A 24292-nucleotide genomic window follows, 5' to 3' on the forward strand; every position below is an offset into this window, starting at 1 on the left:
GGGGTAGACAACCTTGGCTCTTTTATGACTTGTGAACTTCAACTCCCAGAATTCCTGAGCCAGCCATGCTAGCTCAGGAATTCTGGGAGTTGAAGTCCACGAGTCATAAAAGAGCCAAGGTTGCCTACCCCTGGCCTATACTATAGTCAAGATAGTTAAGCAGTTTATTAAACAATATATTTATGATCCCTTGAACAAGAACACAACAATTTATAACAGCCAGCTTGGGTTTGTCACCATGTCATACTATGGTCCTCGAGTTATGACCATAATGGAATGTGCCCATTACAGTCATACGTCATAGCGGTCATGAAACCAGTTAGTCATGTGGCCAATCCAATTTTACAAATTCTTTGCAGTGGTTGTCAAGCAAATGCAGCTGTTGTGAGACTGTCACGGCTGTACATGTAAATGCACGGTGGTTAATAACAGAGCTGGCCGAGGAGCCACAAGCCTGGATGGCTGATCGGTCTGTGTCAGATTGCGCTCTTTACATCTACAACTGCGACATGTGATTCTCCAAAGGAAGAGTATTGTAGAGTGGGGACAATTTCTTACTGGGATCTGATCTCTGTACACCTGTAATACAACACAAAATAAAGTTTGTATAATTTGCTTTTTTTAGCAGCTGAAACATCCTCCTCCTCCGTTATTATCAACCTGAATCGATGAGGTCATACGCCATCGCAGATATAGATGTCCGCTTGCATGTGCCAAGCTTCGGCAGAAGCGCGGCATCAGGAGCTTTTTCAGACGTTACCCGGAACCCCGACTCCCTCCGTGCAATCCCACCTTCTGAACGTCAGCCACGCAACGTAAGGAGTGACTGCCCCCCCACCCCGGCGACCGGAGAGGTCTAGGCGGGGCATTCCCACCCTCCACCCACCGAACGTAGGCGGGGCCCGGGTCCCGCGTCACAGGGTGGGGCGGCCTCCCGCTTGGAACTGTTCGGGGATCGGTGGTGCTGACGGAAGTCGCGGGCTTTGCTCTCCGTCCTCTGGCGGCTGGGGCAGGGAGGGGCCAGCATGGCGCGGCCGCCACCCCCTCCTTCTCCTTCTCCCGGACCGCAGTGGTAGCAGCCAGGCTTCCCTTCCCACCTTCCGTCGTCAGCACCGCCATCGTCCTCCGCTCCCGGGTGGCTGGCCTCGCTTGGGTGCTATGGCCGCGGAAGTGCCCGGCCCCCCGGGCCTCCTCGTCCTCTGGCTCTTACCGCCGCTCCTTCTGCTTCTGGGGGCGCCGGCACGGTCAACCGGAGAACTAAGGTCACCGGCAGCGTCGGGTGTGGAATCGCTGCTGGAGGAGTTCCGCCGCCAGCTGCAGCTTGAGAGGGATCCCTCCGGCGGCCGCAGCAACGAGCTGGAGGAAGCGGCCGGCCACTGCCGAGGAGGGACTGAAGGAGCAGCCGGCGGCGGCGGGAGTTTCTTCTCGGTCAGGTCCGACTCCATCATCCGCACCAAGGACTCCATCGCGGCGGGTGCCACGTTCCTCGGCTCCCCGAGCTCGGTGGCTGGTCCCAGGCATTGCCTGGATGCCTGCTGCGCCGATGCCCGCTGCACCCTCGCCGTCTTGCAGCAGCAGCAGCAGCAATCGGCCTCGGTCCGCTGTTATCTCTTCAGCTGCACCTATCGTGGCCGCGCCGTCTGTGTCTTCTCCCCTCAGCGCGGCTACAACAGCTACTTCCTGGAACCCACCAGCCACCCTCCTCCGGCTTTGGGTAAGAAGAAGGCCGTCGACTTAGAGTTCGGCCGGTTTCTTGAAAGGGGGCTAAAATAATGACGGTTTCAGTTCAGGAAAGAAGGTGGGGGGAACGAATTGCATGTGAGCAGAAGGCTCTTAAGAATAAATATCTTTAATAGTAAAATATAGGAATAGAGAGGTCATGTAGTATTAACTTCCTCCCCCGCCCCAAAATTGATTTATCATCTCTCTCTCTCCCTCCCTCCCTCTCTCCCTCTCTCCCTCTCTCTTTTGCATCTATTTCTATTTCTATTTCTAGCTATCCATCCATCCATCCATCCATCCATCCATCCATCCATCTATCCATCTATCTATCTATCTATCTATCTATCTATCTATCTATCTATCTATCTATCTATCTATCTATCTATCTATCTATCTATCTATCATCTATCTAGCATCTATCTAGCATCTCAGCAAACAACACGTGGCAGCTAATAGTTAAAAAATACCAGCATCATCTTCTTCACATATTTGTATAGTTGCACAGGCCATTTTTTCGCCCATTCCATTGCTTTGCTTGGTGGGTATTCAGTTTAAAATATTCCCAGAAGGGGTATTCCCTCTGCTTGATTATAGCCAATAAAAGGGAGCTCACTCCCTATGGATAATTGTTTCCTCTGTGAAGTTTTGCTTCAAGTGCATTCTTGTAATTATCACGGGATAATACAGAACAGGATTTTGCTTTCTTCTTTGTGACCTCAGGAATTTGAGGAGTGTTGTTACGGTATATCCCACCTCACTCTCAATTTTGTGAAAGCTTTACATTTCCATTTCTTTAGCTTTTTCATTCAGTGATCATCCTCGCTGCCTTACTCTGGGCCTGTTTTCCTTAAATCCTTAAAGAGCGGTGTTCAGAGTGTCTATTCTTACTTCAAAATTGATTTGGGACTGGCAAAAAATTGTCAGATATGAATCTAATTTTGATATATATAGACCAACTACTTCAAACTCGTCCACCTCATAACATAAATTTATCTTTTTGCACAGTGATAATTCGTGTTTGTTCTTAACATATCTTGTTTAGTGGGCCAACAGCTCATTAGACATGGACAGGAAAGGACAGCTGGGCTAGTGTTATTTTTCTGACTGGAAATGAATCTGTGATTATTAGGGAATGAAGAAGTTGCCTTAACCCTGAGTGATTGACCCAGCATATTAGAAGTGAAATGTATTTTCCTCATTTGTGTGTGAGGCCAAAGTTAAACTAGTCAACGTGTTTATTCAATAAACCATGATTCAATTAACAACGTATTAGTCATTGTGTTACTGCAGTTCCAGAATCAATACATTGGGTTCATTCCCTCCATTTTTCAAATTATTCTTGCAGCTATTCTCCAAGAGCACTAGAACTGTATTTTTTATAGCCCCGTTGCCTGAGATATTTAACTCAGATTTCTATTGCTGGCTAGGAATTGGGGCTCTGGACAAGCCAAATGAGCAATGATTATGTATGCCTTTGTCTTGCTCATTTTAAAGAGGCTTTCAGATCCATACCAAGATCACATCTTATTTTTAAACCTATTCAAATTCACTAAAGCTACATTTACTAGCCTGGCTCAAAAACGAGCAGGATAATCATGAGCATAAAATATTATCCAATTATCATGCACAGTGGACCAGAAGAGCTTAGTGGGCCTCTTCACCTGAGATTCTTAACTGAGTCAATTAAAAAATCTGCCAATGTTTTCTGCTGCAGTTTTTTTAGACATGCCAATTAATTGTATAGAAAATGAATATATAAAAACATTTCATTTTTAAAAATTCAAAACAAGATATTTTGATGAAACATTTTTAGGAGGGGTTCAAGGTGCATGCACTTACATTGTAAGACGTTCAAGTGATATGTGAAGCAGCGCTTGTCATTCATTATACAATTATCCCTCCAGTAGTGTGCAGCCTCCAGGCTTTCCACAACTCATTTAAAACCCAAAGAAAGACATGAGATAATTTATGTTTCATGTTCTTAGTTCAGAAGCAAAGGCAGCCTAGGAGGCTGCAGAATGATGGAGAAGTATTGGGGGGGGGGAACTCAACAACAATGGCATTCTTGGCCAAATTGCAACTCTAGGTAAACAAAACCCATGTCAAAATATATTCTAAACAAAAGCTTGATCCTGAGTATCAAATGGAAAAGCAGAAGTCTTTCTCACAAGAAAAAAAAAACATTTTGCAGAATTGGAGGACTAGGTTTCAAAACCATGACCATAAAGTCATCAAACTGTATAGATGAATATATGCTTATCAGAGCAGATGGTTAAATAAAAAGCAAAATGATATCTAATTTAAAATCTCAGAATCTACTTTACATATAGGCTTTATAAACTTTAAATATAGAAGTTTTTTATCTGTGTCCAATAACCTTGTACTAAAAGTCTGGAGTAGATTGATCAAAATACTTTGTTGGTAGGACAGATTTTTCTTGATTTAAAAATCTACAATAAAACAATACAAGCGAGTCAGGCAAAGACAATAATCCTAACTTTTTTCACTAAGATTCTTTATTTTAATTAGACACTGATGAGCCTCCTCTTAGCAAGGCGGGAGAAGATATTATTCTTCAGCTACCTGTTGACTGGGTTATTCTGGATGGCAGAGAAAGTGTGGATGACCATGGAATCACACGATTTGAATGGACATTACTTCAAGGTGCATCATCAGTTGATATGCAGGTACATTATGTTTTGCAATACAAGGTATATTATTTGCTGTGCCATTTGTGGGATTTTAGAAACAACAAAGTTAAATATTCACTGTTCTGTCAGAATAAAGCAAAGTAAAGAAATATTAGAGACAGTCACTTGTTTTGTTCAAATTTTTTTTTCCTGAAGCATGCATGTGTGAAATTGGGTCTACAGATGAATGCGTGCAAATACCCTGGCAAACATAGACAGAGAACAATTAGATTCAGATTTAGTGATGTTCAGACTAAATATATTAAAATCAGTGGAACTACTATAGCCATGTCCAACTAAGTTCCTTTTTTAAATAGATCTGAGATTTAGTTCATGCATCTTCATTAAGCTATGGTTTATGTAATCACAATTTATTGAAAAAAATCACAGTTGGTTTCACACATGTTAAGCCATAAATCATGATTTATAAACCACAATGATGAAGAACAAACAAAATTCAAGTTCACCCTCAATTATGAAAATCCACTGAGTGACTGTGGACTCAGTCTTTTGAGCAGATTATATTGAAATGTTGTTTTATTGCAGCTAAGCTTTTGGGGGGGGGGGAAATATTCTTTTCAAATAAGCCTCCTGAAGTGGCAAAACAAACTGTCCAAACTAAAGGAAGGAACTGACATGATATTTTAAGTTAGGAGTCAACATGTGGGTCATGACCCTCTGAGTGGTCGCAAACAAATTGCAATGGGAGGAGTTGCTCAAACAAGCCTGATTACTCTGAAATGTGGTTCTGCCCTGCCTAGACAAATTAGTAGTTGGCTTTCCCAGTCACAGCAGGATCAAGTTCTCATAGACTCTAGCTTTGCATGTGCAAATGTGATAGTTATGGAATATGGTCTTAAGTGCATTCTCCTTCCACTCGGTCTAGTTGGTAATGAGAAGATCAGGTCAAGATTGCTTCAGCTTTTTCTCTTGCCTTGGTGAGCTATTGCTTGGGGTGGCATTGCAGAATATGAGTACCATATGTTTGCTGGCATATTTAGGAAAATCTATATCTTGGACACTGCAGGGCTCCAGCATTGTGCTGAAAGACAGGGTCACCTTTTTTTTTATTTTGAAGGCATGTGCAAAACTGAAAGAAATTGGGGCAAGGGAGAAATATGCAAAGATGATTGGTAGAAAAGGAAAGAAAGGGTGCTTTGGATGGCAGTGGACTATGGAAATAGAAGGAATGGGACAGACTCACCTGTAGAGCAGGGGTTCCCAACCCCCGGTCCGTGGACCGGTCCCGGTCCACAGCATGCCAGTAAAAGGGCTGCACAAACAAGCAAAGCTCCATCCTCAGGACGCAGGCAGTATTCAAAACCACATACCCTCTGGTCCGCGGAAAAATCTTTCTCCATGGCACCAGTCCGCGGTGCCCAAAAGATTGGGGACCTCTGCTGTAGAGAATCCCCAGAAATTTGGCTTTCGTTTCCTTTCCTTTCATTTCATTTCCTTCCCTTCCTTTCCCTTTCCTGGCTTCCTGATTCCAGGAAGAGAGGCTTGCAAAAGAAGGTATTTTTATGTTGGATAGGATACCAAGATCCCATGCGGGGGTAGGAGGAAGAGGTAGAAGGTATAAAATGCACAGGAAAGAAAATTGTGACTGATAGTGCTTTGCCTCTAGTAGCTGCTCATGTCTCATTCATTTTCTCCTCGTATCCTGGAAGATTGCCTTTTGAATGGGGAGAAAGGACTGAGTTGGATAGGGCTGCAGTTTTACATGCATAAAAGGGAATAGTTAAGCAGGGGTCTTAAAACTTGGCCCTTTTATGACTTGTGGACTTCAACTCCCAGAGTTCCTTAACCAGGCATGCTGGCTGAGGAGTTCTGGGAGTTGAAGTCCACAAGTCATAAAAGGGCCAAGTTTGAAGACCCCTGAGTTAAGGGAAAAATTTGATGCTAAGCTGATCTCTGGCACTCATTACAATTGGGAAGACATTCCTTACTTGATTCATGGGATTACTTCAACATTTTAAGTACAGGACCACAGAATTTGAGAATCCAAGTTTAAACAAAGATTCATCTGAGAAATCTATGAGCAAAATAACTGCATCTATTATCATTACAAAATATTGTTTACAGGAATCGATTTAGACAGTACAAAGTATTTATAGGAACACTTCCAAAAATTGTAGTTATTTATTGAATTCAGGACTTGCCCTATTGTCATCGTACAGATGCAGTCGAAGGGGTACTACTACAGTAGTTATTACTTTATTATGTAGTTATTTATTATGTACTGCAATCATATTTTGCTTAATCAAAGTTTATCTTCAATGGGGTTGCAATATTGTTGCAATTCACTGAAATATTATCATTTGTATTATTGCATCTTTAAATTAATTATTTTGTGACAAAACAAATTCCAAAATTAATATTAAAAGGGTATGCCTATCCTATATCTTAAACCATTTGGTTGTTTTATTGGTGTATCTTGCAAATTAAATTGCTATCTGGAAAAAAACAATCATATGGCAAACCCCAAACATAAATAAGAATATTTCACTTTAAATTTAGCAGATTTTTCCCCCCAAAACCGAATGACCTTCAGTTTGCTTAAGTTTCATAAAATGTTTTAGACCTGCTGAATAAAAACAGACATTAACTGAAGCAAAGAATGACTGCAAATTGATCTTGATCATGAACATCCATTTTATTCCCCCTCTTAAAAGACAGACTATAAAGTAAGAGAGAGTATGGAAAAAGTAACCCCATTATAATTGGTGTCTGGAATTTAAAAAAAAAATCGACAAGGAAAACTTAAATAGTAAAAATTATGAGCAACCTTCTACATGGCAAAAAGGTCAGATTATTTGAGGAACCACCTTACTCCCAATCACAGCTGCCTGTCGCATCAGACGTGGCACAAAAGACATGTTGTGTTTCCTGCATACAAAGGAAGGTGGTCTTAGCAGCTTCGGTCATCATGGCCACCCCTAATGCAGAAAGTGGTTGCCTCCTAGAAGCCAACACATAAAGCCTGATTACAGTTATTGTTAACATAATTGCGGTCAGTTACTGATTATATTTGCTCTCAGTAATGTTGATGTTAATGAGTTAATTTTCTATTCTTCAGCTTACAATGGTGGCTAGAACTCTATGTTTGAACAAGATAAAAGATAGATGCTTTGTTCAAGTCACCTGAATTCTGAGCAAGCAGTGGTGTAAGGAGAAATTAAACATATCACAGTGCCTTTTGGAAAGACCTACAGCATTTAGGTCAGGGACAGCTGGCTAGAATAAGGACAACTTGTATTGTTTCAGTATGCCTGATGCTAAGGCAAATGCCATTTTATTTTGGGAAGTTTATTTACTTATTCATGTGATGTATATAGCTGCCCTCTCGGCACATGATTCAGAATAGCATATATCACCAATAAACAAATCACAATTGAGTGCATATAAAAGCAACACAATGAACAAATAATCAAAAACCCAACAGGACATAAAATGCTTGGAAAAGGTTCAGCCACCTGGGAAAAGAGCCAGTAATGCTTTTTGAAAGGCAGGCAGGGTCAGGCCAATTAAATCTCATGGGGAGGCTGTTCCAAAGGGCAAGAAGGGCAACTAAGAAGGCACATCCTCTAGGCTCTGCCAGATAACCCTGTCTAAGTGACAGGCATGCCAGGACTGTAAGATCTCACTGGATAGATTGAATTAATCAGAGATAACAGCTGCACAAGTAACATGGCCCTGCACCATGAAGAGCTTTATACGTGAGAATCAACATCTTAACTTCCATCCAAAGCACATTGATAACCACAATGTGAGCTTCACTCACATTAAGTGGACATACTGAGATACCCCCATAACTACCTGTAATGCTGCATTCTGGTCCAGCTACAGCACGGGTGTCAAACTTTGCCACCCGTGCTGTATGATGTGTCGCGACGTATCGCGACTCTTTTTGCATTGCCAGCAATGGGGTGGGCGCGGCTTCGGTATGATGAAACCGGCCTGCGGGCCAGCAGTTTGACACCCCTGAGCTTCCAAGTGGTCTTCAAGGACAGCCTCACAATACAGCACATTGCTGTAATCTGAGAGGTGACCAAGGCATGATTGATTATGAACAGGGCCTCCTGATCCAAAGTGGGTATAGGTAGTCCTCAACTTACAATCACAGTTGAGCCCAAAATTTATGTTGCCAAGTGAGAAATTTGTTAGGTGAGTTTTGCCCCATTTGACAACTTTTCTTGCCACATTTGTAAAGTGAATCACTGCAGTTGTTAAATTAGTAACCTGGTGGTTAAATGAGTCTGGTTTCCTCATTAACTTTGCTTGTCGGAAGGTTACAAAAGGTGATCACATGACCCTGGGATACTACAACCGTCATAAATGTGAGTCAATTGTCAAGCATCCAAATGTAAGTCATGTGACCAAGGGGATGCTGCAGGGTTCATCAGTGTGAAAAGTGATCATAAGTCACTTTTTTCAGTGCTGTTGCAACTTCAAACCGTCACTAAGAGAACTGTTGTAAATCGAGGACTACATGTATAATTGTAACTGCGCAAAGGCCTTCTGAGCCATGGCTGTCACCTGCTGTTGAAAATTGACAGAACAGATCAGGGTTTCTCAATCTTGGCAACTTAAAGACATGTGAAGCACAACTCTAAGCTGGCTGGGGAATTCTGGAAACTGAAGTCCACATGTCTTGAAAATTGCTAAGGTTGAAAAATGTTGGAGTAGATCCATCCCCCGTAGAAGAAATAATATTGCTTTGTGATTTAGTCATAACAGGAAGAAAATAATGCATTTCTATCTGTAATAATCTTTTCAGTAGGGCTTTTTCCTACATTAAGCCTGCAAAAACTTCCCTGTCCTTTCTCTTCCAGTAGTATAATAGAGTGTTCCTCTCCACTTGCAACCCAATGATGTGCTAAGATTTTGATGGTTCGGTTTTGTGCACACCTATTCAACATAGTGGAAGTTACAACCAATGACAAGGAAAGATGGATGTGGGGATCTATAGAATGAGAAGATTAGTTTAGTCGAATCATAAGCAGATGGCATCCATAGAGCTTATAATGTTGGCCAAATTGAATTCCCAGATCTACAGAAAAAAAAAATTCTGGAAGCAACAGAATAGAATCTATAATGCCAGTGATAAAAGCTGTGAAGAAATGGATTCTCTGTGCGAAATATGTGTGTATGCCTGAGGGCTTGAAAGAACAACCTCCTTCTCTTTGCTCCTTGAGAAAGCTGCTTGATTCACTGAGATGTAAAATATGAATTTCCCCTTTGTATTTTAAGATCAGCAGAGAGCTGGAGAATTTCAAACACTTTACTCTCTTATGGTAGCACTGCACTGAAATGTTTACGTTCTCAATCTGCAGTTTTGCTATAGCCATCCTGAAATCTAAGCGAGCATTGATCCAATGTGGTGCAGGGTGGGAGACTTACAAATTATCACCGTTCCTGTTTCCAGTATCCATTTTCCCAATAAAACCTAGACGTGTTTGGACCTGCTTTACCTGTGCTGAGACAACCTAGTAGGGGTAGAAAGCATGATATAGTATTAACAAGTTTAAAATTACAGCCTCCCACGTATATGATAGTGTGTTTGTGTGTGTGTGTGCACGTGTGTGCGCATCTCAGTCCTCACATGATTTTATGAGAGTTGTACCTTGGTAGCTGTAGTATGAAGAATGGGATTCCATCAGTACCCTATTTTCTTTGGCTCAGGTACCTCAGCCAGGAACACTGAAGCTCTCTCATATGCCAGAAGGAAAATACACACTGCAGTTGACTGTGACTGACACAGCTGGACAAAGGAGTTCGGATAACATCTCAGTGACTGTACTTCCAATGATTCATTCTGAGTTAGGTGAGAAAACTGCCGAAACCACTGTTTTCTTGTTTTGATGGCTGAGAGTGAGATTGTGTATGTCTGTAATTAAAATCACAACGGAACCTGCTGTAAATACATTGCAAATAGGGTGCAGGTCTTATTATTTAAACCACATTAAAGCGGTAATCTCCACAATGTACAACATCCACCGTATTTCCTTCTACCCCGGCGCTTTTTAACTTGGGCGACTCTAAGATGTGTGGACTTCAACTCCCAGAATTTCTAATGGCCAAGGTTGAAAAACACACTGTACAAAAGCCTGTCCTCTTTTTCATTTGGCTCTCCTGGCGTGCTATTTCATGCATACTAGTAAACTGTTTTATAGATGTAGTGTCTAAGACAGGAGCCTTCAAACTTGGCAACTTTTAACACTTGTGGACTGGCTGGCTGAGGAATTCTGGGAGTTGAAGTCCACAAGTCTTAAAGTTGCCAAGTTTGAAGACCCCTGCTCTAAGATATAATTTTGCCATTATATGTGGCACCCGTTATAGTAGGATCCAAAATACTAACCTGGGAAGAACTCTTGAAATTGAGCAACACGTTTAAGCAACTTTATCTCATAAGAAAGTAGTTTTCCTTCTATATACAATACCAAGAATTGCTTCATTCCTTTCTACATAATGCACAGTCACTCCAATCATCTTGTTGAATGAATCCCATATGGTATTTACTCCAATTGACTCTGGGTGGTTTACAAACCGATGCCAATCAAAAACAAGATGACATCTGGGCATAATGTACAAACAGGAAATAAAAATAACAAATATGCAAAAAGCATTTGTTCCAGCACCAATTCTGTGTGCCAAGTGTGTTAGTAATTTCTACATTTCAATCCTGTCTTAAATGAGCTCCTAGAGAACTCAAGATGGCATATCTAGTCCGCCATTTTTTTCCCCAACCAAGCAATCCGGTGAGGTCGATTGGGAGCCAGCAATGGAACTGTCCAAAGTCACCTAGCGAGCAATCATGGTTGAGGGTGGACTTGAATGTGGATCTGGCTACTCTTAGTCCAGTACCTTAGCAATTACATGCGCTGGCTCTGTAATGGTCAATAGAAATATCTTTGAAAGACAGGAGGCAGAAGAGCAGCAGCCAGGGCAATGATGAGATAAGAGACATCTCAGCCCACAGAAAGAATGGGGGTGTGGAAAGTCTGTTATTGTACCCCAGGGGTAGTCAACCTTGGCTCTTTTATGACGTGTGGACTTCAATTCCCAGAATTCCTGAGCCAGCTTAGCTGGCTCAGGAATTCTGGGAGTTGAAGTCCACGAGTCATAAAAGAGCCAAGGTTGACTACCCCTGTTGTATCCTTTACAAGAAAGGCAGAGTTAGTTTCTTCTCTGGATTACCTTGAAAGGCTGATAGGCTCTTGCTACCTACTTCTGAATCTCTCCAAATATAACCAGTTTCAGTAGGAAACATCTCATTCTTGAGTCACAGCCAATGGTCAGATTTAGATGTTGGGGACCAGATTCAGGAATCATGATTTATGCGGTGCTAAGACCAGAGGATACCACAGCCTATTTGTACTGCATATACTGCATCTCCCTTCTCCTTCCCACAGCCTTCCTGTCTCTACCAGCCTAGGTTGCCCCAGTCTTAGGAGGAAAACTCCATTGTTGCACCCTGGGCCTGGCTCATTGCTTTTACCTCCTGGACTTTGCTCCATTTTTCCTATCTTTCCACTCCGGGTTTTTATAACCTCTCCAGCTCAGCTGTAATTTCCCCGCAACATTCTAATCACCATAGCAACCATTGCGGGGAAAGTATCCTTGCTCTCCTGACCCTTCTTTCTCCTATTATTTATTTATCAGAATTATGTTCCCCACTTTTACTCAGGAGCTCAATTTAAACAATCTAAATTTTCATTTTGGGTTGCATGAGTGAGATCGAGCTATACAGTACTAAAAATTCAAGAGAATCACCAAAAGGTTCTTGTAGGATACCAGTTGCTGAAAGATATTCTAGGGTTGCCTCTGATGCTTATGAAGAGAACTACAAGCTTGACATTCTGACAAATGATCTGTCAACAGACATACAGGTAGTCCTTGACTTACAACAGTTCATTTAGTGACCGTTCAAAGTTACAACGGCACTGAAAAAAAGTGAGTTAGGACCGCTTTTCACACTTTTCACGCTTTTCATATTACGGCATCCCCATAGTCACGTGACCAAAGTTCAGATGCTTGGCAACTGACTCATATATATGACTGTGTGCAGTGTCCTGGGGTCATTTGATCACCTTTTGTGATCTTCTGACAAGCAAAGTCAATGGGGAAGCCAGAGTCACTTAATTGTGTTACTAACTTAACAACTATAGTGATTCACATAACAACTGTGGCAAGATAGGTTGCAAAATGGGACAAAACTCACTTAAGTGTCTCAATGTTGGGCTTAATTATGGTTGTAAGTTGAGGACTACTACCCCATTTATGAAGCATTCAAAGGGACTAATCAAAGGCCAAGACAGGAACAAATGTTGCTGAGCACTTCCTCCCTTATCAACGTACCAAAACCCAGGGAAGGAGGAACTGACGTCTAATCATCACAATAAGCAGCAATGAAAGAAGAACCTATACCACTAATCATCACATCCTGCCCTAATCCGACAAGGCTGGTAGTCCAGTCTATTATATCTAAACAGACAACAAAGGTCACACCGAACAACCTGCTGCTTAGTAAGCTAGAAAAAGGTGGGATAGACAACAACACCAGATGGATCTGTAGCTGGCTGACAAAGCGTACTCAGCGAGTAGTCCTCAACAGCACTACATCCACATGGAGAGAAGTAAGCAGTGGGGTACCACAAGGCTCTGTCTTAGGCCCAGTACTCTTCAATATCTTCATCAATGACTTAGATAAGAGAATTGAAAGGGAACTCATCAAATTTGCAGATGACAGCAAACTGGCAGGAGTAGCCAACACCGCAGAAGACAAACTCAGGATCCAAAAAGATCTCGACAGACTTGAACAATGGGCCCTATCCAACAAAATGAATTTTAATGTGGAGAAAAGCAAAGATTTACATTTAGGCAGGAAAAATCAAAGGTACAAGTACAGATTAGGCGAGACCTGGCTCAAAAACAGTAACTGTGAGAGGGACCTTGGAGTCCTAGTGGACGATCACTTGACTATGAGCCAGCAGTGTGCAGCAGCAGCCAAAAAAGCTAATACAATCCTGGGTTATATAAATAGAGGCATAGAATCAAGATCACACGAAGTGTTAGTACCGCTTTATAAAACCCTAGTAAGACCACACCTGGAATACTGCAACCAATTTTGGTCACCATACTACAAAAAAGATGTTGAGACCTTAGAGAAAGTTCAGGGAAGAGCAACTAAGATGATCAAAGGCCTGGAGACTAAAACATATGAAGAATGGCTGCCGGATCTGGGTTGGGCTAGTCTAAAGAAAAGAAGAAATAGGGGTGACATGATAGCAGTATTCCAGTATTTGAGGGGCTGCCACCAAGAAGAGGGCATCAAACTATTCTCCAAAGCACCAGAGGTCAGAACAAGAAACAATGGTTGGAAACTGACCAAAGAGAGAAGCAATCTGGAATTAAGGAGAAACTTCCTAATAGTGAGGACAATTAACCAGTGGAACAGCTTGCCTTCAGAAATCGTGGGAGCTCCATCATTGGAGATTTTTAAGAAGAGACTAGACAGTCACTTGTCTGAAATGGTATCAATTCTGCTGCTCGAGCAGGGGGCTGGACTAGAAGACCTCCAAGGTCCCTTCCAGCTCTATTCTATTCTATTCTATTCTATTCTATTCTATTCTATTCTATTCTATTCTAACAGTTGCACAAAGCAAACCAAGCTCAGAGAACATCAAGAATCCCAAAATTCAGCCCCCAGCTACCGGTACATATGGACCTACCCCTTATTTAGCAACTGAATCTCATTCCAATTACCAGGAAAAGTATTAAGCAAAATGAAATGATTGTTAAGTGAACACATGAGGGGGGGGAGGGAGGGAGGGAGGGAGAGAGAGAGAAAATGCAAAATCATTGGTTGCTGCCATCTCATTCAGATAGTTCTCTTACACAGCTACACCGGCATTATTCTCACTTTAGCATGTATTGTTATTAGATGCCCAAAATTTGGTCATAAAGATGCATATTGGTTGGAAAATGATTTTTATTACCATTTGTTATCATTATATTTGCCAATGGTTATTAGCTGAGGTAATTGCTAAATGAGGAGTGGATGTAATCTCTATTGTTAAATATTTATACAGACTTTACAAAATCACTTTGTGAAATAGATGTATATGTACAGCACACACACACATATATACAACACACACACACATACACATAATGTTGGGGAAAATTGGAAGAAATGAGAGGGCTACATACACTGCTTTCAGCTTTGAAACAATAGGCAGGATATAAATCCAATAAATAAATGTAAGGCAATAAAGGTCATATAAAATGCAACAATTATGAGCAATCAACTCACAGCAGCAGCTTTCAGCTCAGCAAGTAGAATGCAGATTAAATCCCATGTATGCACTATTTGTACAGTGGGCAGAATTTGGTTTTAACTGGTTGGTTGCTTCTTTTTTTCCCCTTGTCCAGAGATATGGTTTTGCTTTATTCTTCTACCTGAAATAATCATAGAGCCATTTTATGAAGGAGGGGGATGAAAGGTTGTATGACGGGGGGTGGGGTGGGGGCCTTCCACTGCTGCAATATACATTTTAAACAGCTGCTTCTTATTATTTTGCAAATTAATTTGCTTTCTAACCCGAGAATTGGCCTATTGCAGGTTGTGTTGGGAAGTGTTCCCGTTACCAGTTCCTCTGTGATGATGGCTGCTGCATTGACATCACTTATGCCTGTGATGGGGAGATCCACTGTCCTGATGGGTCAGATGAAGCTTTTTGCCAGAAGTGTGAGTGAACGGAACCTGTCCATTTAAGCATTAAAAAATAGCTCAATAATAAGTGAAGGCATGTCATTTTGAAATCCTGCATTTGAGTCTTAGTGTGAGAAAAATAGTAATAGCAATAGCACTTAGACTTATATACCACTTCATAGTGCTTTGCAGCCCTCTCTAAGCAGTTTACAGAGTCAGCATATTGCCCCCCAATAATCTGGGTCCTCATTCTACCAACCTCGGAAGGATGGAAGGCTGAGTCAACCTTGAGCCAGTCAGAATCAAACTCCTGGCTGTGAGCAGTGAGTTAGCCTGCAATACTGCATTCTAACCACTGTGCCATCATGGCTCCTATGAAAAGACTAAAGAGCCATCATCACTGAGATTGTGATAGAAGCATGGTTTAGATCCATACTCAAACATTTTGTATATCTCTGAAGTTGCCAGAAGTTGCAATGTCTTCTTAGTTTTCTTCCAGGAAATGTAAGTACACAGTCGCTCCATTGGTGGCATACAAACTAGCAGTACCTTTTATTATTTGAAAAAAAAAGAAAACACATAGAAGAGGGGGAAAAACCCGGTTAAGCAACATTTCCTTTTTTTTTAAATGCTACCATTTGCACACTAATATCAGTACTGATTTCTTCTAGGCCAGTGTCTCTCAATCTTAGCAGCCTGAAGATGTATTGACCTCAACTCTGGGGAATTCTGGCTGGGGAATTCTGCAAGTTAAAGTCCACTCATCTTCAAGTTGCCAAAGGTTGAGAAACAGTGGTCTACTCTAGACACACCAGTGGCTTAAAAAGAATACAGTTGTCTTGGGTCCCACACGCATAGGTCTCACCTGTCTCCTTTGTCCTTTTCTTGCCCCATGTTTTCAGCAAGGCTAATTGCGTGGTGCATTCTTAGGATGCAAGTGTCCAGTTGGCCAGTTGGGTTTTGACTATCACTATGCTATCTTCTAGCTAGCTTATGCAGTCCAGGCATTATGTGTCTACAAAAGAAAAACTTTGTGGCAGGTGTGTAGACTGGATTTTTGAGCAGGAAAGGGTGAAGGGATATTTGAGTGAGTGAGAAAATGAAGATAGCCCATCACAAAATGACATGTGACCTTCATTTACTTTGTCTCACGTCAGTGGTATCTGGCTGATCACTATGAGAAGCTAAACAACGAATTAAGTTGGACTTTGGCCTGATCCAATAGGGCTTTCCTTGTGTTCTTGTGTTTGTTTTTTTAATACTCAGATAATTCAGGACAGAATGCAATAACTCACATAGAGACTATTCAACAAAATTCAGCTGAATTAATGAAAAAGGCCAATGAACACCTTACATTTGAAATCACCCAGACAAGTACACTAAGCGGTCAAGTATTTGAACCAGAGAAAATCAAACAATCACCCTCTCAGGGACCAAAGAAACAAACTACCAGGTTTATACCAGGTAAGATTAACACATTTATTTGTTTGTTTGTTTATTTATTTATTTATTTATTTAAATGTATTGGCCGCCTCTATAAAGGAACTTCTGGCAGATTACAGTCATAAAAATATATATCTACATTAAAACATAAATAAATTAAAACCAAAGATTAAAATCTAAGGACACGTGGGAAGGGTAGGGGAGGGTGGGGATGGAATAGGGGGGGAGGTATGATCTGTTGTTACTCGATTGACCACCTCCACCGTTATATTTTGAATCAATTGTTTTTTCTACAGTCCTATGAATTGGCAAAATGCTATTGCAATCCTCAGTGTGCTGCAGTCTAAGCATTCGTATGATTATGTATATTAATGTATTACAGTATTATAATAGTATATTAGTAAATAGGTTTACTTGCAAGGTTAAGCTTATTTTTGCTCAAATGTAGAATTATTGTGTATACTCATGTATAAACCTATCCACAGAATAAGCTGACCCTCAAATTTTTAACCCAAATGCCATGAAAACATGTACCCCTCATGGATAAGCTCTCCCTCAAAAATATTTAAGGTTTAATTTTCACAATTGCTCCTTGAATGACTATAGAAATCTGTTAAAGAAATGCATGCAATTAATTCAGCTACAGCTTTAGGAAAACAGGTGATTTGACGAGTAATACTCATGTATACAATCAAGGTTTGGCAGAGATGGGCAAAAGATAGATCATAATTCATATATGTATCTGAAAAACACCAGTGAATCAATCAATGTTTTCCCTATATATTTTGCACAGACTTTGAAAAAAATACAGAGGTATAGTCAATGCTATTCTTGTAATACTGGAGCACACTTCCGTGTGCTTATGTGGCTGCCTCCTACTCACTGCAGCCCTTTTGTCTCTGCAAAGCTGCTCCTGAAGATTATAATTGAGATTGCGCATCATTGCATGAGTGAACACAGGATGGAATTTCTGAAAATGAGAGGCTTCATTTTATATGAGCAAAAGTGTTTTCTACTAGTAGTACACTACCTCTTGGATGGAATCAGTAGAGGTAGTCATTGATTTACAACAGTTCATTTAGTGACCGTTCAAAGTTGCAACGGTACTGAAAAAAGTGACTCATGACTATTTTTCACACTTAGGACTGCTGTAGCATCCCCATGGTCATGTGACCAAAATTCAGATGCTTGGCAACTGACTCATATTTATGACGGTTGCAGTGTCCCGGGGTCATGTGATCCCCTTTTGCAATCTTTTGACAAGCAGCCAATGGGAAAGCCAGAGTCACTTAACAACCATTTTACTAACTTAACAACTGCAGTGATTCACTTAACAACTGTGCCAAGAAAGATCGTAAAATGGGGCAAAATTCACTTAACAATTGACTCGTTTAAAAACAGAAATTTTAGTTCTCAGTTGTGGCAGTAAGTTGAGGACTACTTGTAATCTCCCTAGCTCAGGGATAGGCAACCTTGGCTCTTTTGTGACTCGTGGACTTCAACTCCCAGAATTCCTGAGCCAGCCGGCTCAGGAATTCTGGGAGTTGAAGTCCACGAGTCACAAAAGAGCCAAGGTTGCCTACCCCTGCCCTAGCTTGTTATATTAGAAGATAGATTGTTTTTACTCAGTGAGGGGGAAAAACAGTTTAAATCAAAGCTGTAAGAGCTTTGAACAAACCAGATTCAATATAGTATGGAATAGTAATGGCACATAATGCCATGTGGCTCAAGCATGTATACATGTTCTATCATGTATTCAAACTTCCCTTCACTGAAGGCAGAACCATAGGGAAATTCTGTCATTAAACTACTTATGAACAAATTTCTATCACCTCACCCTTCCTGTTGTGCTTCCAGGGTGAGATACATGTAGCCTCAGGATTATTTGACTGGAATATACAAGGGATGAATGCCTTATATAGGGAAGCAACATCTTCAATATGAAGAACAGTGAGTGAAGTGGGTGGAAATAGCTGGACAGTTCCAGGTGGTTGGTTTTTGTTATATTCAGGGGGAAAAGGCAACCTACTCAGATGGGTGCATTTTGAGAACTGTGGCTAGAAAAATTCTTTTCAGGTCAACCAAAGGGGCAAGGACAAGATTTTGTATTCTGTTACAGCCTTTGTTTAAATTACGGCAATGTATTCCAGGTATAACACCTCACTGCTGTCTGATTTTCATATGTTAAGGATAATTACAAGGATTTAGAGTTACCCTATTTTTCTTCTTATAATTACAGAGCAATGCTTGCTCCCCCTAGCCACTGGCTCATGCAACAGACACCTCCCTCGCTGGCATTTCGATGCTTTTTCAGGCACTTGCATGCATTTCATCTATGGTGGCTGCAAAGGCAATGAAAACAACTTTCTTCAGGAATCTGACTGCCTTGCTGAATGTGTAAAAGTTCATGGTAATAATCAGTGTAAAAGTTCATGGTAATAATCAGTCACCTTTTGGGGTAGGGAGGTGGCACAACATAACATACCACTACACTTTGCTCTGTAGCCCCACTGGAATCCCATTTTGCATTTTAGCAATCCTTCTATTGATGGAGAAAGATTTGGTAGAAGCCAATAGTATAATTTCTTTGCAGCCTGCTACAGTGCAGCTTATTTCTGCATTTCATAGATCTGTCTATCATAAAATCTATCATAGAAATGGATAGATTTACATGGCATGTAAATATCGGAATGGCATCAAATACTGATTTTTGGGGGTCACCTTATCTATGTGGACTTGGCAGTGTTTGCCAATTTCAAAAAATTATTATTTAACATTACTAGTTAATGGGCACTAAATGGGCACTTGTCATTTATTTTGTCTAAGGTGAACAATTTTCAGTGTTTCTAATTTCCAAATTCTAAGAACAAAAAAAGAATTTGTAGAGCAGTCAGCAGTAACCCTAACCCTAACCTTAACCCTCACTACAGTATTCACAAAGTTGCTGCCATTTGTCTTAGCAATCTACTTGGTGATAAATTCACAATTATTGAATCTACAGTGTCATAATATTTTGGTCTCTGTACGTGTCCATTTAAGAATGGATTTCCTTCTACTGTCATACATGAACACAGGAAAAAGACAAGTTTATGAAAATTTTCACTTTTATTCTCTTTCCCTTTCCTTTTCCCTTCCTCTTCCTCTTCCCTTCCCTTCTCCCTTTCTTTCCCTTTTACAAAATCTGCAATTTACATTTGTAATTTAAATTTAAACTTTAAAGCTGCTGAGAAACACTGGTTTACAGGTTGAACAGTTTATAACCACTCTCTATTACTTGGCTACCAAGCCCAACAAAATGCAAGTAGAGAGCAGATGATAAATTAGTTTTTTTTAAAAATGTGGAATATTTTTATCATTCTTTTTTGCACACTTTTCTTCCTGAAGGAACTATGTTAACTAAAAGTGAATTGAAGAAACCCTATTACTGAAAGTGTTTTGCTATTGTTGAAATATAGATAGGAAGACTCTTCATTATATACTAGTTATCATGATCAAAAATAACTAGTGTATTTTAAAGCATACTAAAAACTAGGTGCAGTATATGAGGGTATTTGTGGGTATATGCATAATTCGGTATTTATTTATTTTTGTCATATTTATGTAGTGTATATCGGAGGTGGTGACCCTTTGAGAGCTGAATGCAATGAAATTTCATTTTAATCTATGCCGATTAGTGTACATTCAAAGTGACAATAAAGTTATTATTCTATTCTATTCTATTCTATTCTATTCTATTCTATATTTACATTTTATCCAATTAAAATAAATAGGTTATGTTATTGATGAGTACTTTGTTGTATTGAATCATATTGATTTTGTTAGGATTCACTTTTATTCCACATTTTTTACTAGATCAGTATAGTCTAGTGGTAAGGTGCTGGCATAGAAACCAGGAGACTGTGAATTCTAGTCCCACCTTAGTCATGAAAGCCAGCTGGGTGACTTTGGGCCAAGCACTCTCTCTCGGCCTAACTCACCTCACAGAGTTGTTGTGGGGAAAAATAAGGGAAGAAGAAGTATTATGAATGTTTGCCATCTTGAATTACTTATAAAGTAATAAAGGTGGGATAAAAATCTAAATAAAATTTGGAAAAGTTTGTTATTAAATAGTTGCATATTATACTGTATAGTAAATAATAAATAATATTGCTGTGCATGTTTCAAAACTGGTTCAGAATACGTTCTCTGGGACTGTGTGAGCATAGCATACCTCTGAGGTCCATTAAAGGATTCAGGTCATTTTTTCAGGCTTTTGGAAGAAAGACACACATGCTTTAATGAAAAATAGAGAGGTGTTGTGCTTGTGCCTTCCATGAAATCTCAACCCTTTTTCCAAATTATTTGTGTACATTATCCTGCTAAATAAGATTTATCAAATCAATTGTTTATTAAGGGATATGGTGTGTTTTAAATAGTAAGCTAAAATAACTTAAGTATTACTTTAGGCCTTTCCCCCACTTGTATGTAAGCATAGTACAAAGATGCTTTGGAAATAACTTTCATTTGTCTGGCCCATGAATGAGATAACATTAAATCATTCTTAGATGGAACTACTTCTCCAAGCTTATTGGTGAAGTTTATTGACTAAACGAAACTGTGTTGTACTCTGCTCATTTTGAAAGTGTCATTTTGAAGCTTCCCTACCAAAGGACATAATCAAGACAGATGTTCTGGCCTGGATTTCACATGTTAAATTATAATATAATCATTGCTTTAGGGCTGAATACATCAACACTTAACTCTGCCTTTTTCATGTTGGTGACATCCTAGTCTCAGATGTGAGCATCAAGTAACTTCCCAATAAATAATTCATACCAAATTGAGGAATTTAGCTTAGCCCCAAATCAAGTTAGCACCATGATCCACTCAACTGGGTCATTCAAACAAGACCAGTTATGTTTAAATCTCACCCAGAAGAGGGTCTCAGAATGCAAATATTATAATCCACAAATAAAGATATTTCTTTACAAGCTGTAAAGAAGCTAGCTTTATTACACTATCTAGTGTAAGTCATAGTTCTTGAAGCACACTGAATGTCCTGGTGCAATTTATCTGCTACTGAGATATATGTTGATGATGATGCATTGTTTTGTTTTTACAGATTCTAGAATCTCAGGGAAAGACACAGATAAGAATGACAATGATATTGTGGGCTTGAAGAGCACGCAGATTGAAAAGAGCCTTCCAGTCCCAGAAACAGGTAAAGATGAGGGCTTTTCACTGATTGATTCTGTGTCACCAAGACACAGAAATATACAATAGTGAATCACCATGAAACAAAAGGCATCACCCACAGTACACGAACTATTCAAATATCTTATTATACCATCCCATGACTATGTCCTGATAGAACAGATATACTCATCTCCTCTTAAGTGGTTCCATTTTGGAAAGTCCTTGGGAAGGTAAATTGTTTATTTTGGCTAATATGATGCTTCTGTCTTATCTATGGGCTGGCTGCTTACTTAATACATTCTACTTCTTACTCTTTTTAGGTGCTGTACTTCCACTGGCTTTGGGGTTAGCCATCACTGCTTTGCTGCTACTCATGGTTGCTTGCCGTTTGCGGTTAGTCCGGCAGAAATTAAAGAAAGCGCGACCCACTACATCTGAGGAGTCAGATTACCTCATAAATGGAATGTATCTCTAGAGCAAGATTCAGGATACCTTTTTTGCTATCAAGCTTTCTCACAAAAGTGTGCCTCTTGCATCTCACAATTCTCTTTTTAAAAGTGAAAACTGTGTTACCAAAATAAGCGACCATCTTCCCAAAATTTTCTTTTAAGGCCTATGATAGATGAGCACCAGTTGTTTTTCAAACTTGGCAACTTGAAGATGTGTGGATTTCAACTCCTATAGTTTTCCACCCTGCATACAATTCCAGGAGTTGAAGTTGACACCTCTTCAAATTGCCACAGTTGAGAAACACTAATGTACAGTTGTAATGGCATGTAGTAGCTTTCACCAACATCGTGTCCTCCACGTGTTTTGATCTACAATGCCTTTCATCCTCAAGCCAACAGGAAGCTCTAGTATGGAATTACTTTTAAGAATAGCCTATTCTTGGCAATAATGGAGGTATGAGCTAATCTGACTTATCTGTTGCAATCTCACCAAAACATAATCGCATTACTGGTGAATAAGTGCAATGCCGCTAAAGCTTAAAATACATTTAGTGTGCAAAAAAATTTATTTTAAACTTACCCTCTCTTTACGCTCTTCAGTCATTTCTATTTTGCAAACTAGTTTTGTGTGGTGATAAAACCCAATTTAAAATACTGCAAGCAAGTGGTTGATCCATACTCCTGCAATAGCATGATGTCCTGTTGCAGTAGCCCACATCACAGCAGGAATTGATACAGCAGTCACATCTAACCAAATATATTTTTGCAAATGCTTTGACTCGTTATAGGACATTACTTTCCAATTCTTTAAGTAAAGCTTGCTTTTAACGTGACATTATGATCTAGTCAAGGTATTTTCCCATGAAAAATTGCACTTGGAATATATAAATGGAGACTTGGAATTCACATGTCAGCTTCCTTTTCTACAATGGATGCAGCAGACACTGTACACCTAAAAGCATCTTATTGGTTTCCACAGGCTGGTCTTAGAGGATACAAGAGATTATATGATGGAAATGATGTACTGTGCATCATGTGTAACATGTTGAGTGATAAAAATGACATAATTTATATCATGTGTGTGATGATGTCATTACACTTGAAAAACCATTTTGACTTCAATCCGATGACTATGAAGTAACCCACTTCTCTTTAATGAATTAGGAAATCAGGCATAGAGTTCTCATTATATCGCATAACAGTTCTGACATCCACAGTACTTTGCCTGGTTCTTCTCAGTGCAGCCGGGCTCTGCTCAATTGTAATCAGACAGTACTAGATCATCTATGGGAAACTGCAGTCTTGACTTATGCATTGGAAATACTTTTGTTTGCAGATGAGCACCAATTTTAGCCTCTCTTTTATCTCTGAGGAAGGCATGACAGTTTCACCATATTACTTTAAAATTAGCTGCTCTATTTTAATTTTCCAGTGTTGGAGATAAATATAACCTTAGGCTTATATTTCTTTCTCCTTACAGCTTTTCAATCTTTTCTATTTTCATTTCTGCCTTTTTCAAAACACTTTAAGAATATCTGAAACTCTAATCTTCAGAGTACACAAGCATGTGAATTAAGTATGTGTCCACAATTCTTTAAATCAGCCATATGTAGGCTCATGGGAAGCTGCAAAGGAAACATAATCTGTTTTAAAGAGTTGCAGATAAATCCTTTATTCAATGCTTTTGGTTACTCCAAAGGACCTTATTGGAATTGAACCTGAAACGCTGCACATTCCTAATTAAAAGTAGTACAATTAAGCCATCAATAAATTAGAAGTACAATTTAGCCATCATTTCAAGCAAGTTAGTAAAAAAAAACAATTCTAGTTTATCTACTCATTTAGTTTATATAATTTCAAATGCTGAAATAGCCAAGTCAGTAATCTTTTACCTACTTGTTTTAAAACACTTGTCATTGTATGTGGATATTTACCTTTTTCATTGAAATATATAAGTAGGCCAGATCTGTATCGGCAATAGAATCTCACATTGCTAAGGGCGCATAGCAGACAACAGGGAAAAGGTGTTCTATTTTAAAAGGTTCTTTTAAATACTAAATTCCTAAAGCCTAGCATTTAGTTAAGGAGCTGAAACT

General features: G+C 39.8%; 1 protein-coding gene across 1 annotated transcript; it reads left to right on the forward strand.

Annotated features, from left to right (window-relative positions):
• Positions 1-1158: 1158 nt before the first annotated feature.
• LRP11 (LDL receptor related protein 11) lies at positions 1159-23615 on the forward strand. Its single transcript, XM_015815911.1, has 8 exons — positions 1159-1714; positions 4252-4409; positions 10098-10239; positions 15040-15165; positions 16396-16593; positions 18812-18982; positions 21674-21772; positions 22068-23615. Exons 1-8 carry the CDS (start codon positions 1159-1161, stop codon positions 22220-22222), a joined length of 1605 nt encoding a protein of 534 aa, XP_015671397.1. The 3' UTR covers positions 22223-23615.
• The last annotated feature ends 677 nt before the right edge of the window (positions 23616-24292 follow it).

Source organism: Protobothrops mucrosquamatus, unplaced genomic scaffold (assembly GCF_001527695.2).
Source record: "Protobothrops mucrosquamatus isolate PMUCROS unplaced genomic scaffold, P.Mucros_1.0 scaffold385, whole genome shotgun sequence".
In the NCBI taxonomy this organism is placed as follows: domain Eukaryota; kingdom Metazoa; phylum Chordata; class Lepidosauria; order Squamata; family Viperidae; genus Protobothrops; species Protobothrops mucrosquamatus.

Excerpts from the sequence above, each read along its gene's own strand:
- LRP11 (XM_015815911.1), top strand. The coding sequence starts at position 1,159 with ATGGCCGCGGAAGTGCCCGGCCCCCCGGGCCTCCTCGTCCTCTGGCTC. Across the intron at positions 4,410-10,097 it reads CATCATCAGTTGATATGCAG|GTACCTCAGCCAGGAACACT; the intron begins GTACATTATGTT and ends TCTTTGGCTCAG. Across the intron at positions 10,240-15,039 it reads AATGATTCATTCTGAGTTAG|GTTGTGTTGGGAAGTGTTCC; the intron begins GTGAGAAAACTG and ends GGCCTATTGCAG.